This window comes from Lepidochelys olivacea (assembly GCF_965140295.1).
Source record: "Lepidochelys olivacea isolate rLepOli2 genome assembly, chromosome: 2".
NCBI lineage: Eukaryota > Metazoa > Chordata > Testudines > Cheloniidae > Lepidochelys > Lepidochelys olivacea.
The window spans coordinates 22,559,621-22,578,571 of record NC_140412.1 but is presented as its reverse complement, the minus strand read 5'-3'; the positions used below and the strand labels follow the sequence as shown (position 1 = coordinate 22,578,571).

The following is an 18,951-nucleotide window of genomic DNA, read 5'->3' as shown; positions in this document are numbered from 1 at the left end:
TTTAAAAAAATAAAAAAAGACAAACCAAGGTTCCTTCATTTTTATTAAGTTTGTTACTAGATCTGAAAAAATGTAAACAATTTAGTTCACTTTTCCCTATTTATGCTGTTTGGTTTACTTTCTAACTCGCCAATGGATACTGTCTCAGTATGCACTCCAAGTCAGTGTGACTTTCTGGTTCCCATATACACTCATTCAGTGCTGCAGTGTTTGGGTTGCAATTACTGAAGAAGATGTTCCTCTCCTTTTTTTATATTTTTTACTTCCAGGAGAAAAATAGTTTTATAAGCTTTTCTGTTGGCTTTAGGATTTGTAAAATTGTGGGCCAAAATGCTATTTGGCAGTAACCCTTTATGCCTTTTTACTGTATTTTATAAAAAATACACTTTCTACATACCATTCAACTTATTTAGATTCCTTTCTAAATTAGAACAGAGTAAGAAAATCTTTATCTTACAATCAATCACAGGGCTAGCCAATTTATCTATTATCATCAGCGATTATGCTATCTTATTGCTGGCAAAAAAGGAATTGCAACTTCTCTGCACTCATCTTATGTCAAATAGCTAAGATGGTTACTGACAAGAGTTGATAAGTCTTGAGTTTAATTGTTTGCCTAGCTATAAGAATGACAGGAATGTAGCCATAAAATTATTGGTACTTTGCCATAAACAGTGAGCTCATAGGGGTATGATTGCAATCATTTGCCCATTTTACTCAGCTCTGTTACCAGCATGTGACTGTCACCTAGGAGCTGCAAAGTGCCCCGAGCGACTGGTCTCCTCTTCCATTTATCTTCCAGGCCAACTTTAAACGTCAGATGGCTTTCTGAGTTTACTTTCTATTAATATCTTAAACCTCACATGACTGGTATAAAGCAAGAGGAAAGAAAAAAACCCTACAGAGTCTCACATTTTTCATGGAGGGCAATCTGCCTTCTATCATGACACATCATTTGGGGGTGGGGAGAAAATATGCAACAATAGTCTTGTGAGGTAATATTTAGTACATATATTGTAACAAAATTCTATGGTGGCTCTCACCTAAACAGGAGGGTCTGGTGTATTACATGCTCTGAAGCATAAATTAATTAGCAAGATGTTGGAAATATTTTTAAGTTTTCCCAAGATTTCTTAGAACAATGGATGTACTAACAAGAATGTCATTGCCCCAAAATAGCCTTAGTAATAATCTCCTAGTACTGAATTGTTTAACCTTGTGACCTTCAATTATCATGATCAACTTGCCAGACTCCATTTGTCCACGCAGTAATGTGAGCACCCAGATCAGCTTCTTTGGATTTCTTTATGTATATGCAAATTATGTCCCCAGTTTGTAATGTTCTAGAACTCCCAAACAGGACAGTTTTCTCAAGATTATATGTAATCAAAACTGTGCTGATATTCAAAAATATGTTCAAAATCAGTTGTCTTTGCACAGGTGAAAAGCACCAAGTGGTGCAATACCATAAAAAAAAAGTTAAGAAATTGTGGCTGATCTTTCAAATTAAAATAAAAGTTAGATTCTTTGTGTTACCAACATTTTGTGCTTTGGTATATAGGAAATTAAAAAAAAATTAGGCAATCAAGATGAATTAGAGTCCATTTCTTTCACTACGTTTATCAAGGGTCAATTACATTTAGAAAGTCAATTAGCACAGCTGTAGCGTACCACCTTTTCAACAGCAATAAATAAAGGATGAAATTCTAACTGAATACTATGACTACCTTCTGGGTATTGCATTCCATAGCAAACTGCTATGCCACGAATGAACAGCAAACACACAAAAAAGACCAACCAAAAACAAACCCCAGATGTGTGAACAAAACTAGTTTTCTTGTCCAGTATAATTGTGTGTGTACCAGGGCAGTAATAAAGGTGCATGTAGAAGGTCTGCTCACAGTTACTCCAGTCATTCCTTCAAAGCCAATGGTGTTATTCCAGATTGGAAAAAAACAAAACAAAAAAAACCACCTAAAATGTCTTTGAGTGATGGATTGTGCAAACTGTAAAGCAAACAAAAAAAAGACTAGAGCACTCTGAATAATGCCTGGAATAAGGAGGTATTAGACCTGCTAGCATTTTGTAATTGTATATGTGGCGGTGTTAATTCCAGACCATGCTCCAGTAACACTGTTTGAAGACAGATGGTAGGAGGGAGTGCAGGGGGAAAGAGGTTAGTAACAGCAATCTTAGGGCCTGATTCTCTGCAATGCTGAGTACCTGCAGCTCCCATTGATTTTAACTGGAGTTGTGAGTGTTCAGCACCTCTGAAAAACAGGTTCTCAGGACCAAATCCTAAAAGACAACACTAAACACCTACAATTCCTGTTGACTTCAGACTCCTAGTGATAGGGGAGGGGGAAGAGAGGCTTGGTGACTCCCCTGCCCCCCCAATCTAATGTCTCCAGGGAGAGCCCTCTGGCCTCTTTGCCCCATTCTGACCCTTTTTACTTGAGGGGATTGTGGAGGGTAAAAGGGGTAAATGAGAAGCTGCAGGTAGCTCCACACCCCCTAATCTCCCTAGTCTAGAATTTTCTGAGTAGGTGGAGGAGAGTAACTGTCCTGTAGCAGCACAACAAGATACTTCAGCGTTCCTCGGCTATTAGTGGTGGAGAAAGAAGTTACTCCAGCTCAACAACCCCTGAGCTCCAACCAGAAAGTCCCAGACTGGAGTGTTTAAAAGGGAGCAGGCCAGCTTGCTGCTGCCTCCTGAAGAGTGGGAAGGCTACTGCATCTCCTTCCACAAACGGCAGCAAAGGCTAAATGTATGAGGGGCCACAAGTGAAGAGACTTGTGGGTTGGGACTAGGAACAAAATGTGCTCCAAGGGTGAAGCCCGGCAACTTTTGGTTTCAGCCAAAAAAAAACAAACAAACAAACAATAAAAAGGGCTGCCCAGGACTAGTCAAACCTTACTTTGGGGCTCCTGTTGAAGCCATTATGGCATATGCCAGAGTACAAAGCACAGCATCAGCAATGGACATGTGAGAACAGAATAGCTACTTTTGGAGCCGTTTTAATTTCCTGTAGTGACATATATGCACTAGTGCCGTACTCTAAAACGCTGCTTAGCTAGAGCTCCTAAAACCTTCGCTGCTGAACTGCACAGGTAAGTGAACTGAACTCATTAAAAGCACAGTTTTCATGAACTACGTATGCATTACGTGGTTCTTAAAGGGCAGCTTTCTGGAGTTATAGACGTGTGAAAACATGTCAAACTAAAAAAGTCAGAGTGCAAAATTAAACACTTAGTGCCAGATCCTCAGTTGGTGTAAATTAATGGAACTACACAGATTTCCCCCAGCTGAGTATCTGGCTTTTAACATCCAACCTACAACAAATCTCCCCCACTCCCAGCACTTCTATTCATTCGGTGGCTTTAGCCTCATATGCCAAGTTTCAGCTTGAAGTGAATGTGACAGTGGATATGTCAGTGTCTGTACCATGAGTTATAATAATTTAACTAACAGATGCTGCTATGTGGCATAAATCCAGGATAACCAATACTAAGTCTAACAGAAATTTAAAAATACATCAATTGAAGAGTGCACATTAGGCTAACTATGAGCTGTCCAGATCATACAATTCTACCAATCTGTACCCATGTACCTGAGGTCAGGCTCAAGCCCTGAGCTTTTATGTGCTGAAATACAGTGTTACAGTGACAGCTTGTCATCTCCTACAACATACTGCTATGAAACTATCGCATGGTAAATCCTTCTGAAGCAAGGAAAGTGTGCAAAATCTCACTGTCATCCGATAAGTGAACAGTTCAGAAAATGGTCAACAGCTTTGGAGGCTGCTGTGATGTTTAAAGGTCTCATCTCATTTTACTTGTTTACATGGCATGCACTTTTGTGCCTTTTCCATTTTTAATAGCACTGTAATCATAACCACATCAAGATTAAAACACTGGGCCCAAATTGTTCTCATTACTATATAGACCCAACTACCTGAAAATGTGCAGGGTTTACTCTGAGCCTAAATAATGTATAGCAAGACCTGGGTCATTTTAACATGACACTTGCAAGAATTTGTTTCAGGCATTAATAGTAACACCTGGCACACTTGAATATTTCCAAACCACCTCCACCTCAATCTAACAAGTCACTAATAATCTGTAAAACCTTCAAATTTAGCAAATCAATGCACTGTTAGGCTTTTTAGTCTGGCAGTCTCCTAAATAACACAATTCTTCTTTTGTAACCTACTTATCTAATAAGATCCAGCAGATGAAAGTAAGAAGTCTTAAGACTGTATACATTTTTGATGCCGACTCTTTCGCATAAAATTCATGCGAAGTAAATATGTTAGAGGCAGTCCATGAGCATGTTGGACTGTTAGGATGAGAGCCCACTGAGCTATAAACAAATTGATACATTTTAGATAATTACAAAAATTGTGGATAATTACAAAAATTGTGGACTAGAAGTTAGAGATACAATAGTAAAAATATTTTAGGCCTATCACCGTTTGCCTCCCCATTCCTTCTCCAAGCTCACCTCTGGCTTTCCTCCCCTCTACTTTCCAGCTCCAATATGCAAATGCTACTACTTGGGAAGCACTTCCACATGCTACCATGGAATTAATCAGACTCCTGTAGTTCCATGGACATTTGGGGAAAGGGGTAAGAGAGGACATTAGCCAGCTGTTAGTCAAGGCATATTCCAGGTAATGTATGGCTCATTTGTGTGCTCTAGAAGTCCTCATCCTGTCTTGCAACAGACCGTAAGGTGGATCTAAAGAGGAAATCCATCTCCAGGAAGGGCCTTTCATGAGCAACTCCAGTGCACGTGGTATTTTATGGTATTTTATCCACCAGAGACTTGGCTCATGAAGACTTTCATTGAAGAAACCAGTTTTACATTTGAACCATGGTCCCATATTTAAGATTGGCAGATTAAAAAAAACAAAAATAAAAACAAACCTCATCTTACATCAGGAAGTTTCATACTTTGTTAAGACTACTGGAAAAACTTCATAAAGCTCAGGTGGGAGGTAATTCAGACTAATGAGAACATGCACTGATTTTAGTCTTGAATGTTGCTACTTCCACTGTAAAAATGCCACAGTTCATTTTACTTATCTCCTGGTCAAAGCTTTAAGCTGTCACAAAGCAGAGCCCTGCAAAATTACATTAACATGATCTAAAACTTCATGGGCCAAGCTGATTTCTGGTGCAACTCTATTAATGAGCTTAGCCTCATGTCAGAAAGATGCTTTCCCACTGTTTTAGGCCTGACTCTCATTCACACCAAGGCCCTCTTTATGTCACTCTTGTACTGTGAAGAGGCCTGTAAATGAGAGTCAGGCCCTTTTCTCTTTACCAAATGGTATCTCAGACTATGTAGAGTGTTCTCTGAAGTGCTAGAGACATTTCTAAACAGGAGGAACAACCATCCTTTAGGAAGTCTGCGTCCCACATATGGGACTTAATTTTCAGAACTACTGAGCACACACAATGGCAACTCAAGTCAGCAGGAGCAGCAGTGCTCAGCGCCTCTGAAAAAAATCAAGCTGAGGGTGCTTCGTGAATGGCTCATCAGTAGCTCTGCCTACTAAGATTGCCTCTGGAGCTTACCTTAATCAAAGGGTACAAAGCTACATGTATTGTGAGACATACAGCATTAGACACCACCTGGAATACTCACTGTACCAGAGTTTTTCCATGGAAGCTTTAGAAGACAATATTTGAACTTTCAGTGATGAAACATAAGTGCGTAACAAGGGACGTGATGGGCAGCAGGAACTGAGAAGCGATTCCCTTACTCCCCTGCCCATCATCAGTCATCAACACAAGTGAAAGAGGGTGGCAGGGGAAAGACATCAGGTCAACCTCCCATCCCTATTCCAATCTACATTTAAGATGATATTTGAATGTCCTTTCTTAAAATCTCAAGAGACTACCTTCCCCAACATCCAGGCAATGAAAGATTATGATTATGTTGGAGGAGTGGCCATAAAAGTCTGCCATGAGTCTAGAATTACATTTGACTAGCTTAACTAGTTCCATAACTGGTGTTTAAAAAGAAATGCCACTCAAACACTTCATTACGTAGCTGGGTGATGGGTAGTATACTACACGAAGGGTAGCACAGAGGGGTTGATTATAAAATGAGATAAAGAGGACAGAAAAAAAAAGAGGGGGTGGGGGCGCTAAATTAAGTTTCATGCCACTGGGCAGCAAGAGGTTAACCGCATGGTGATTTGAGTAACAAAGACACCGCTACCCTACACTGCGAGGTTTTGATTGGACGTTTGGTATGCCTGACCTACATCTGACTAGACAACAGGTGAGGGATCCAAGGCTAGCCTAATGGGTATCGTCTTTTTGGCTGACTCTTTTGTAACATTTGACTCACTGGGGAAGAGCAACACGCTAGCAAAACCTCTGCACCAGAATCTAAAACCTAACAGCTGGTGCTCCCCCAGTGATTAACGGCTGATGAAATGTGAAAAGGAGCTGTTTATAGACAACCTTGAATTTTTAAACAGATTTTCTAGCTGCCTTTTTGCCATTAAAAAAATAGCTGATAGAATTGTCAGTCTCAATGAGCGTATTCTGAAATTACAGATCCATTTGTGGATAATGTGCACATAAACAGGTTACTGGACACAGAATCAAGGAATAAAAGTGACACCCTTTGAATGCTGCAAATGTGAGATGAACTCTTGGTCTTCTGTGAAAAGCCAGAGTAAGAGGGCTTGGCATAGGGAACCTACACAGAAGCTTGGGGCTAAGTTATCCTTCGATCAAATAAGAGGCTATGCAAGGGCAACAGAGCAGCTCGTCTGTTGAAGCTGCCATAACATATGGGGCTGTAATAGCAGCTCTGCTTCCTCACAGAGTTTGTAGCCAGGATCCTATACACCCCACTCTCAAAACTTCTCCGATCCCATAGTGTGTCACTGCAGGTTTAGTGTCCATGGCGTTCAGGGAACTGTAACCTTCACCTGTATTTCAAATGCGCCATGCAGGGGAACCGTGGGCCCTCTGTGGTGCCCAGGATGCTAAGGTGCCACAAGTACTCCTGTTCTTTTTGTGGATACAGACTAACTCGGCTGCTACTCTGAAACAGCTCATACTTTGTAGCCTACACCAAAGGTGGAGTTATATCAACCAGAACTTGAATTTAGCTTTCAGTAAGGGGCTGGACTGGCAACCCTGAAGCTCTCCAAGAGCAGATATAGCACAAGCATCAACATTACCAAGTTCTTCCACAGTTTCCTGCCCAAGTGCTTCAACCATGAGCTGAATAGACCACCTCCAGAAGCAGTTATGTAGGCAGTTCCTGTGACTATTGCACACCTGGCCACTCTGCTGAGACTGCCAAGAAAACTGCTACCTTATTTATCAGCTTGTGACATGGAGACCTGTTCATTAGCAACACAGCTGAGATGACCATCTCATTTCAGAGAGGCCACTGAACAGATGGCAATAACTTTACTTTAAACAACAAACACTGCCTCCCTCCCAGTCACATACAGACTTAACACCTAAGAAGTTTCAAAATAAACAGTTTGATCAGGAAAACTGGAGGAAGTGTAGACCTTGTTCCATGCCCCCACGCTAGCCCCTATTTTCACTGGATCTGAAGGAAGGCTATGTGTGATCTATCCTGCCCATGCCGCAATTTCAAACAGATGGACCCTCCTTTCCACGCATCAGAAAATGCTTCATTAACTAGTTCTTGAAGCTTCCCTCCTGCACTCACAGAGACCACAGCATAGTCTTGCAGATCTTTTCCAGTGCAGAATTTGTTCTCAGCTCAGTTAAGTTAAGCAACTGGTGTCTGCGCTAGAAGTTATAGTGAAGTTATGGCCTTATACTCACCCTTACAACATAGTTGAACCGTCTGGAGTCTAGGATAGCATTTGAGAAGTCAAGTCTGTTAAAAGCTTCTCCCAAGGTGCAGTAACCATGACGCTGAGAGTGAAAAAGAACAAAGCTGCATCACGTTTTGTTGTACAGTAGTCTGAAGAGAGAATCCCGGGCGTACGTGGTCCGGGCCAGCATAGCATCTTAACATATGTATGGCGGCATGCTACGGAACAAACTCACTGCTGGTGTAAGCGGGCACATCTCCAATGACTTCAATGGAATTGTATCTATTTAGGTCCCCAGGGAATGCAGCCCAATGGGAGTTATGATGTTTCTAAGAAGAGAACTGAGCCCTATCCATGACCTCCAAATAGCTCAATTTGATCTCTTTCAATAATTTCAAAAAACGGGAGAAGTAATACATTCCTAGGGCTCAACATGAAGGGCTTATGTACAATGTGATTTCTTACAGCTGCTCCTCTCTACACACACAATTGAACCGAAGTGCTGAACTGCAGTGCTTCTCTTGCTAGGACTCAACGGTGGGAAAGCCTGCAAAGGTGTGTCGCTGCTTAGTTTACCACTAGCTTTTGGTAGAAGCAAGCAAACAATGTCGTCTTTTTGTTTTACGTATGTACAGAGCCTAGCCCAATGTAGCCCTAATTGGGGCTTGTAGTCACTACTGCAATAGTAATCATAGGCCAGATCCTCAGGTGGTATAAATTAGCACAGCTCCATTTATTTCAATGGAACTATGCTGATTTGCACCACCTGAGGATTTGGCCCCATAAATAACGCTATCTGGACAGATGGTATGGGGGAAATGAAACCGTCGGTACTTACTTCTTTTGTGCTTCCCTTGTGGACATAAATCCATTTTTCTTGATGGAAATCTGTGCGGACAAAGACAGATTTTCTTCACTTATTTTATATATAATAAAAAGCTAACTTTGTAGAAAGATTAAGCCCCGTTCTACCCTCAACTGTTCTATGCTGGTACTGCTCCATTGACCCTTGTGGAGCGGCTTCCGATTTACACCAGCGTAACACAGATCAGAATCAGACCATCAATGAATTGCTTTCTTTCCACATTCGTTTATCTAAGGCAACAGCCAGGATCCTAGAAAAGGTTTGTGTTTCAGTGACACAGTCCAAGACTGTAGATATTTAATCTGTATGCTGTGAATATACTACAGCCCCTTGTTTTCTTTGCTCTGACAATAAGCGTGCTGACAGCCAGAGTTTGTTGTTATTGATTTAGTTAATTACTCATGACCTCAGTTACAGAGGTCGGATTAACGTGTCACGAGACGCTAGACTAACAGTCACTACAGCGCTTATAACAGTGAGTGCTAGAGTTAGAATTATATAGGCAGCTCCACTAGAAATGGCTTTCATCACTTGCATGACCCTTTCGAAAACAGAAAAACAAAAAAAATCTCCTTTGGGCCTGAAACATTCCCTGTTTTGTGGGAGGGCCCTTCCCAAAAGCTTCCCTTTCAGCCCTCTGAACAAGAGGGGTTATAAACACCTTTCCTCTCCTCCCTAGTGTGATACCATCACCTTCCCCCCCCCAAACACATATCACGCTGCTGTATAGTTAACCCAACCTTGCAGAAAGTGATCTCCAGCTATACAATAGCCAATCCAAGAGATAGGAACCCACGCAGCCCTTTCCCATCCCATTCACCTCACTGAACTAGGACATTCAGTGTATTACACAGTGGCCATTTACCAACTAACATTATTAGAGATGAAAAGTTCCCGCACTTCTCTCCACTCCCAGAAACACACACCTGATTTCCACAGAGAGGAAACTGAATGCAAATATATATGCACTCAAGTCTGGAAACAAAAGTTACACATGTACACAAGTGCAGATCCTGAATCACTCCATTTAAGTCAGTGATTAAGGTCATATCTGGCCAAAGGCTGTCACAGTAACAACTTGTTCACATTGCACATTTGACTACAATCATATCAAGGACTAAAGCAGGGATCAGCAACCTTTGGCGCACAGCCTGTCAGGGAAATCCGCTGGCGGGCCGGGATGCTTTGTTTACCTGCAGTGTCAGCAGGTTCGGCCGATCGCAGCTCCCATTGGCAGTGGTTCGCCGTTCCAGGCCAACAGGGGCTGCGGAAAGTGGCGTGGGTTGAGGGATGTGCTGGCCGCCGCTTCCTGCAGCCCCCATTGGCCCGGAACGGCAAACCGCGGCCAGTGGGAGCTGCGATCGGCTGAACCTGTGGATGCTGCAGGTAAACAAACCGGCCCGGCCCGCCAGGGGATTTCCCTGACGGGCCGTGTGCCAAAGGTTGCCGATTCCTGCACTAAAGTCTCACATCAGCTGTTGAAAAGATCCTGTGGGTTGCATGGCAAGCCAATAATACAGTGAGAATCATAACCTATTTCACTTCCTCTGTGTGTATGTTGATGTTTGTAGCCTTCACATGCACTAAATTTAGGTATAAATCCTGCAATCAGATCCACACAGACTCTTGTATCTCTGCAAAATACCATGGATCCATCCACATGAAGCCAACAGAGATAAGAGCCTTAACTCTGCATATAACAGAGTTCAAAGCGTCCTCGATTGAGAGAAAGTCTGAATCCTAGATTTCATTTTGCATGCATTTTGCGTAGCAGAGGTAGGATCAGAATTCACACTCAAGCTTTGCGCCTCCATTAATATAAATGGATTTTAAGTGTACATGTGGAAAGGAGAGTGCACCCTTCAATCTGTTGTACACAAGGAAGTCTACAGGAGGAAAAAAAATTGGAACTGGTTCACTTGAATGTACCATAGGAAAAAATTACTCTCCCTCTGCCAAATACAAATGACAAAAATTTGAACACAACAAGTACAAACACTTGGAGAAGGGATTAACACAGGCATATATCTTCATATTAAAATGTATCCAACTTCTCTACTTAGGTCAAACATGGGTGCAGAGACTCAAGAGACTTCTGGAAGTGTCTCATGCACTTTCTGAGACATATATGTGTGGGTTTTTTATAATCATCCTCAAGCAACTTTGGTTTTAAAAGTCCCCCATTTGCTGCCTTACACTGAATCTTTGTCTTGTTATTCAGCAGGTCCTTCTTTCTCTTCTTGGCAGCAACATCATAGTTCATGCTGTTGAAGAGATTCTCCTTGTTGTAATCCTCCTTTTTGCAGTAACTGTGAATGACACAAGGCAGATAGTCTGTTTATTCTGTGGTCCACGGAACTTTTTACTGTGAGAACTATATTTTACTCTTTCCACGTATCTGGTTCCAGGAACCCATGTTTGTTTGCTGTTAAACAGCTCATTCTAGTGCTGGTCTATTAAAAAAAAAAACAAAAAAAACTATAAGCAGTTTTAGAGTCCAATAATGAAGACTTTTTTTCATAAAACATTCAAATACCTCACCCATCCAATTTTTGTGCTGGATTATATACATAATTATAGTGAATAGGAGCATGCTCAAAGCATGTTACACAATCAACTTCATGACCTTGTAGTAGAGCACCCTTGTCCTTCCTTTTATCTCTGCCTGCTTGTCTGATGTCATCAATTTCTACCATATGCTCTATCTAACTTAGATTGCAACTCCTTCTGGCAGGGGTATGCTAGGTTTTATAAAGCATAATGCATAACCTGTGAAGGTGTATAGCCAGAATGCTTGAAGAATTCACTATCTAGTTGTGAGTAAGAAGTGTTTCCTGCCAATTAGTGAAAGGGCTGGGGAGAAAACTAAGCTTAAATTAAAAACAAAACAAACAAAAACCCCCATAACTTTTAACTTTTATGATTACAAAGATAACACAACCCTGATTCATGTTTCGGTGGCTGTCTTCCAGAGTCTGTAAACAAGTGGGTGATATGTATAAAGGGTTGGGATCTGTGGCCAAAGTGTATTTTTCCTCTTCCTGCATTTGGAAAGGCTGTGCATTTCTTTTTGTTTGAATGTATAATATCTGGCAAAGGGACCTAGAGCTCTTTCATTTTCCTTTTAAGAGTATAATCCCAAACTCACTGAAGTCAGTGGAAAAAGACTCACTAACTCTAAGAGCTTGAACCAAAGCCCAGCGATGTTTGCCCAGCTCTAAATAAGTAGTGCTGAGCTGTAGAGTGAAACTGAGAAGACTCTGGTCAGTTTCATTGCTGTTGTTCAGAAACCTGTGGAGAGCAGGGCAAGGCAGCCTATGTTCTTGCTGCTAGGGAGAGCTGTGAGCAGCAGCAGCGGAGGGGACACTGCACTGGAGCCATTTATATAATGGGAGGGTTGCGGGCGATGGGGAGAGTAGCAGAGACCCACACATCCTGGCAGGAATCGGGTGGCTAGAGGACAGCAAGAGAAGCATCACATCAGGGGACTCTGGGGTTGGCAACAGAAGTGGGGGGGGATGGAGGGGGGAAGAGTGTCCTCCTTTCTAGGAGCCTGGAGGAAGAAAGGAGAAGGAGCTCTGTATTGGAGGGGCCTGGTTTGAAAGTCTGGTCCTGTGTTTTCAGTTTTATCATCACTGGCTTCAGTTACACTTATGTGGGCCTGTAAAGTACCTGTTTCTTGCTTTCTTCTTTCAAGGGAGGGGCCAACCTCATTACACTCCTGGGGCTCAAAAAAATGCTCCAATCTACTGCTTTGTACACTGCATTGAGAACTTCCGGTCTGAGATGTGTGCACATAAGAGTCTCTTTTGGCATGATGTTAAATAGTTAATCTGTTCCCCTTCCTACCGAGCTCACCTTTAACCTTAGCTGGGCACTTGTGTGCTGTTTATTTGTTCCAGTTTTTAAATAACATTTTTAAAATATCTGATCCTAGATAAATAAAAAGGAAAAGCCCCAGTAAAGATAGAATATTTCTCCCCCCTCTCTCTGTTGCAAAACAAAGTAACTTAAAGAGATCAGCTTGCTCAAAAGCAACTGTAGACAAAGGATACATAACTAACAAAACTAACAGCGTACCCCAGTAATGTGTGGAAGGTTAGTTATCAGCTTTTCTGCAGTGGCACTGAGAGTGTGGGGCGGTGCAGACAAATTATATGACAGATCCTTACTCTGACATTCTGAAGTCTAGTTCTTAGTCATCTGACTAATACTGTACAGAGTTAATGACTCTGCTCCTGAAGCAGCGTCTTCCTGTAGTAAGCCACACGAGGTGTGTTCTGGTCTGATGCATACAAGTGGGTCCACAAGACTGGGACTAGAGCTAGAGAGAATGAAGACCTCCTCCAGAGCCTGGGGACATGGAGGTATTAATGGGGTATAAGGAGGGATAATTGGTGGCTCCCCACACATCTTCACTTTCTTCTCTACCTTCCTGTTCACTCTATTTGCTCCGCACAGCCACTCTTATCCATATGGCCCCCTCTCTGGGAGCCCACCTCTATGTCCTTTGTGGTCTAGCTTGCCTCCCTGGCTTCCTACCTCTGTAAGGAGTGGAGCTAGTGAGTCAGGCTGGCAGCATCAGAAAACGGAAACAGCTGATGGAACTTGCAGTTCCGCTGGGTATTACCGGTGCAGCTCAATTAGAATGTTCTGAATTAGGAAAATACTTCTCTAGGCACTTGGTTTTCGAAGTTTAAAAGTGGTCTATGTCAGAGACGGAGGCAGGTGTGTGTGAAGTTTGGATTTTGTGGTAACTGTGGTTGTTTAACTAGAGGAACTAAAAGAAAAGTGAGACAATGCCAGAATAAAATATCAAGAAGGGAACACTGTAAGAAAATTCCTGTGCAAAAGTCAAAGCTTTACTAAAAACAAATTCCTCAGAACATGTAATTGTCCTATGATGAATTACTGTGCCAGATTCAGAGATTAAATTCAAATAATTAAACTGTGAAAGAGAGGGATCTCAGTTCTGATTTAAAACTTGAATCTCAACAACCCTGACTGTGAACTTACTGATGACTCCATAATCTAAAACCTTTATTACACCATTAGTGGATGAGACCTAGTGCATGGGGCAGATTTACACCCCCGCCAATCTACTTACTAAGGAGCTCTTGCACCTTCCTGCCAAGCATCTGGTCTGGCCACTATCAGAGACAGGATACTGGACTAGATGAACCTTAAAGAGGAACTGTTGTTAACTGGATCAGACCCTTTCTTTCAAAGTGAATTTAAGAACAGCACCAATCTAATTATTTTGCAGTTAACAACAGTTATGTCTATCAGTCCAGACATTCTTCCTATTTACATTATAAACTATTTTTAAAAGCTTGTTAAAAAAAAGTACGATGAAAACCACCACTGCAAAGAGATCATGTTCCCTTTGCGATTCACTGCAAGATCATGTTTCCTTCAAGTCATCTTTAGTTGTTTCCATCACAACAGTGTGTGAGAATGCATGTTATTGTTTCATCTGCAGGCCAGGTCATCGGCCTACACAATCCTCGCTCTGTGCTCCTTAAAAACAAGAATTGGCCTTGCAAGAAGAGTCTGCCCAATCACTTGTTTCAAAGCCAGTTGGTCATCATCCCACAGTAGCAACAAAGTCTTCCTGCCTACAACCTATTCAACACTGTAAACAGCTTAACTGCCTGCCTTCCAATTTCTTCTTTGGATGCAGCGTAATCAAGCCACCCAGTCATGAGGAATATTATTTATGATCTGTGAAGAATTAATGGCTTCAGGGGTATCATATTTCTTAAGCTCAGGAACTGGGAAGCCTTAGGAAGTGTTTGCTTCTGGACAAAGGGGGGTGGGGAGGAAGGCAGTTCCCTGGAAGTTCTCCAAGGGCAGTTTGGCAGTGGTTCAGAAGATTTTAAGTGGCACTTGTTAAGGGCACAATCCTGCACCACTGAAGTCAATGGTAGTTTTGACACAGTCCTCAATGAGCCAAGATCAGGGCTTACTTCTTGATGCTGCCATGTACAGTTCTAAACTACAGTAGATAAAAAAAATGTGATCAACCCCACCCTCAGATGTAAGTTACTGTTCACTCTCTCATAGGAAGGCAGAACCACACACACTTGGGTGGCCAGCGAGAAGTGGAGTAGCTCTCTAGTGCCCATATACTTACTGGGCCAAGCTCTGCAGCTGGTAAACACAAGCACCTCTGAATGGGAAGTGCACACATGTAGCAGCTAGAGAATTAGGCCCACTGTGTTTAGCCAGAGTCTTACTCATCCCTCTTTTCAACAGAAGAGGTGTCTTTGTTTACATGCTTATTTTATTGGAACACAGAAACGTCAGCAGACCAGATGACCCACTGGTGCTCCACAGAATGGCAACACATAATCCAAAATTGGCTACAACAGAGGTCTTAAGATTCCAGATCCAGGTCTATGCTGTAAAGGTGGTGAGGCTTTAAAGCCCTGGGATAAAATTTCCAGTCAGTAAGTATTCTGGATCCAATTTCAGCCCTGACATGAGCAGGTACAATTCCAGTGAATGGGAATTATGTAAGTAGTGAATTTGGCTGTAGATTATCAACCTTTCCTTTAAATCCATGAATGCCTGATTTAGTAGCTAAAGGAAAGGCCCAAGACCCAAGCAGATCTTGGGTTCTAGAGTGGCATGAGCCACTGACTGACTACATGACCCTACAAATAACACTGGACCTTGATTATTCAACTAGGAGAGGACCTCACAGACAGTGAGATGCTGTATATGAGCCAACCCTTCCAGGATAAAGAAGCTCCAGATGTCTCAGTGCTTCACTATCCTTACAGGCTTTTGCTTGGTGTTATCTATCTATGGTAACGGAGTTTAACTTCCCCACTCAGACAGACCACAAAAGGCACTAGTGCCAAAGGCTGCAAACATCAGAGGCTAGGAAGATCATGAAGAATTAATAGAATCTATTTAGAAGGAAAATAGGCATTAAACAGATCACTAAGAAGGGGCAGAGATCCTAACCCTTCAATAGCTTTACATTTATGGCTATAAAATAAAAACATGTTTCTTTACTTTTAGAGTTAAATGTGACTAGACATCTTCATGCATCAGAGCATCTAATGAACAAAAAGCAGATCTCTGTTTATGGCCCATGTTCAAGGATATGCCAAAGCAATAAACCAGGAGAGCCTGCCATAACAAGCCTACGTCAGTTATGCTTACAAAAAAACAAAGGCCCCTAGTGTTTAAAAACAGAACCTGCACATTTTGTTTAACTTCAGTTTTTAAATATGGCATGCTCTGAAATGACAGAAGCCACTCAAATTAGTACAGATTGCTTGTAACTCAATTGCTGTGGTACAAGTGCTCCAAATTGGACTCTGTATTCATAGTTGCCAGTGTCTACTATAGAATAAAGGATTGTATAACTAATCCTCAGATTAAATAACTAGACTTTTTTTTTTTAAAAGCAGAGATAAAGGGGTGATGCCTTACAAACAATAAGCAGATGAGGGCTCCAGAGGTTAAAACCTTCAAAAATAACCACACTTTCTGCTAGTTTTCCTTGTAGGCTAATATAGTACACTCATCCGAAAACATTTCAAAGGCTCTAATACATTGGCAGACTGGCTGGCAGAGTGAAGCCATCTTAGGACCATCTGACAGCTCACTGCCAACTTTAACCAGACATAATGGAAGACCGGCTTTTGCCAGACCCAGTGCCCGCTCCTCAGCCAAACGTGGAGTAATTTAGACGCCCCCCTCTCCAAAGAGCTCCCCCTGCTGGCCAAAGGAGATCTTTAGCCTAAACCCACAACAAAAACAAACCAACCATCTGCAGCCTGGTGTTTCAAAACTCTCCAGCTCTCACTGGGAACGCTGCAATGAACTCAGGAGCCTGACAAGGTATTACAGACTTCAGCAGCTTTCTAAAAACAGAGCTGCTTATTAAACACACACCATCAAGTTTTACTGAAACCACAGTTAAGAAGCAGAAAATAACATACCAAGCAAAAGGATGGAGTTTTCGTCTGGGAATTTATTGGCTTGGTCTCCCAAACCTTAACCCATTTAAAAAAAAAAAGAAAGAAAGAAAAAAGAAAAGGCAGAACTCACACACCACGCGGATAAGCGTAACCCCCATCTGGAGCGAGGAAGCTTTCGGGTACATCGGCTCACCCCCTACCCATGCAGCCCAGCTGCTCCTTTCCTCTCTGCTTCTCTCCTTTCTGTTGCCTCCTTCTCCCAATGACGCGCACCAACATAAACAAAGGCACCGCACGCACACGACGGGCAGCTGGGCACCCAGGGCAAAAGCGGCTTTTTTTGTAAAAAACAATCGTTGGCAGAGTGGGACATCGCAACGCCTGCAAAGACCGCGTCCCCCCCCCGCTCATCCCCCTCCCCCATAATGCAATAAGCCCCCCCGCTCAACAGCAGCGTTTCCAACTCCCCCTGGTGCAACGCCCTTGTGCCACGCACCTGCCTAGGTCGCTGACATAGCCGCTGTGTCTCTCCTCCAGGAACCTGGTCCAGCCATCCGCCGTCTTCACCCAGTTCTGCCCCGGGGACCTCCAGTCCTGCCCCAGAAAAGGCATCGCGGCGCGGGCAGGCTGAGCGCCCTGCCGCCGAGCCGTCCCGCTCCCTCCGGAGCCTGGAAGGGGCGCGCCGGGGAGGGGGGGGTCCCGAGCTGCGTGGCTAGGAAAGGAGGGGGGGGGATTTTGCACGACCGTCGCTCCGGTGCGGATCCGTGTCCTCGCAGCGGCCGCGGCTGTATTTATCCGAGCGCTCTTTGTTGCCGGAAGAGCGGCGTTGGCCCGGCCCCTGGCTCAGTGGCGAGACACGTGGCTTTGTTTATTGCTCGCGGCGGTCTTCTGGGGCTGCTCCTGCGTGTTGCACAATCCAGCGCCAGTGGAAACTTCAGACCTGGCCTCTGTGCTCGCTGGGCTGCCGAGCGCCCCTGAATGTGCCGAGCGCGAGTGTGAGTCACAAGAATAAAAAGGAATGTCTGTCAACAAACAGCTCATCTAAGGCCCCCGTTTCTCCCTGCTTCTTCTGCGGGGCTTTGCGGTCTTTATTTCCTACGCTGGGCAGGTAGCTCGATAGATAAACTGGTGGGAGAGAGGGATACGCTGCTGAGATGCGGAGCTACAGGCAGCTAAATAGATTGATTGGATAGATAGCTATGGGGATTAGATGCCTATGGAAGAAAGCTACAGAGACCAACAGATTGGATGGATTTGGAGGCTAGATAATATATTAGATGGTGGGAGGATGGCATAATAATTTAGAATACATTTTCCCATGCGCCGGTGTGGGTTTTCAGACGATGCCAGTAATTTGGGTACTTGTGGCACCTTAGAGACTAACAAATTTATTTGAGCATGAGCCTTCCTGAGCTACAGCTCACTTCATCGGATGCATTCAGTGGAAAATACAGTGGGGAGATTTATATACATAGAGAACATGAAACAATGGGTGTTACCATACACACTGTAACCAGAGTGATCACTTAAGGTGAGCTATTACCAGCAGGAGAGCGTAATAGCTTTCCTTTTTGCCAATACAGACTAACAGGGGTGCTACTCTGAAACCAGTAATTTGGGTATGTCATCTATATTTGTGAACTTTAGATTTGGTGACTGACCTGATTGTTGCTCTAGAACTTGACCTCTGTGATCACAGACAGAACTTGAACAATTTTTTCTTACAAAATAAGTCCTGCCAGGGGAGTTTATTTTATAGAGATAATGATTTTTTTGAATGTTAGTTAAAAAAAAAAAGCACCCTGAACAGAGGATGAATCCTTGAACTCAGTGAAAATAAATACATTAGTGAATGAATTTAATTAAAGAACAGTGGATTGGAAATAATTTTCTAGCTGCTGCTTGTTGAGCTTCAAAAAGATGCAGTCTTGGTTCTGTGTGTGTTTGCTTTGAAATTCTGCCAGTAAAAGAATCTGAAGTGTCAACTGAAAAAAAAAATTGTGAATAACTGTCCTTGCATTGTTGTTTGTCAGGTGTTCCATGTTTCTCCCTAGGTTGGGAACAGCTGCTGTTGTATGTTAAACTGTACCAAGCAGCCAAGTGCTCTGATTCGCTGATGAATGGTTTCACTCCACTTCAGTGTCCGTGGTAAATACATATATAAAGGAGCTAGGCTGCTTGTATAAGTGTGTGAGAGAGATAAACACCCCCACAGTGGCCTAGCTGTCATAATCCAAGTCACACTGTCCACCTTTCCTGAGGGGGCTGAGCTATGTGCTGACTTGTGGGATTGCAACAACTGATGCTTGCTAGCAAA

The 18,951-nt window shown here is 42.9% G+C and overlaps 1 protein-coding gene across 3 annotated transcripts in view; it reads right to left on the bottom strand.

Moving 5' to 3' along the window:
• The window catches only part of FBXO32 (F-box protein 32), a 29,723-nt gene extending 12,259 nt beyond the window's left edge, over positions 1-17,464 (bottom strand). Inside the window, exons 1-4 of one of the 3 annotated variants that reach the window (XM_084618240.1) lie at positions 17,131-17,464; positions 10,891-11,003; positions 8,668-8,717; positions 7,837-7,929 (exon numbers count right to left, since the gene is read on the bottom strand). In XM_084618240.1, coding sequence (XP_084474366.1) covers positions 7,837-7,929; positions 8,668-8,717; positions 10,891-11,003; positions 17,131-17,246 — 372 coding nt within the window. In that variant the 5' untranslated portion in view covers positions 17,247-17,464. Of the gene's footprint in view, positions 1-7,836; positions 7,930-8,667; positions 8,718-10,890; positions 11,004-16,764; positions 16,833-17,130 lie in introns of those variants that run through there. The other 2 variants (XM_084618241.1, XM_084618242.1) reach the window with 2 other exon arrangements.
• Between the last annotated feature and the right edge of the window lie 1,487 nt (positions 17,465-18,951).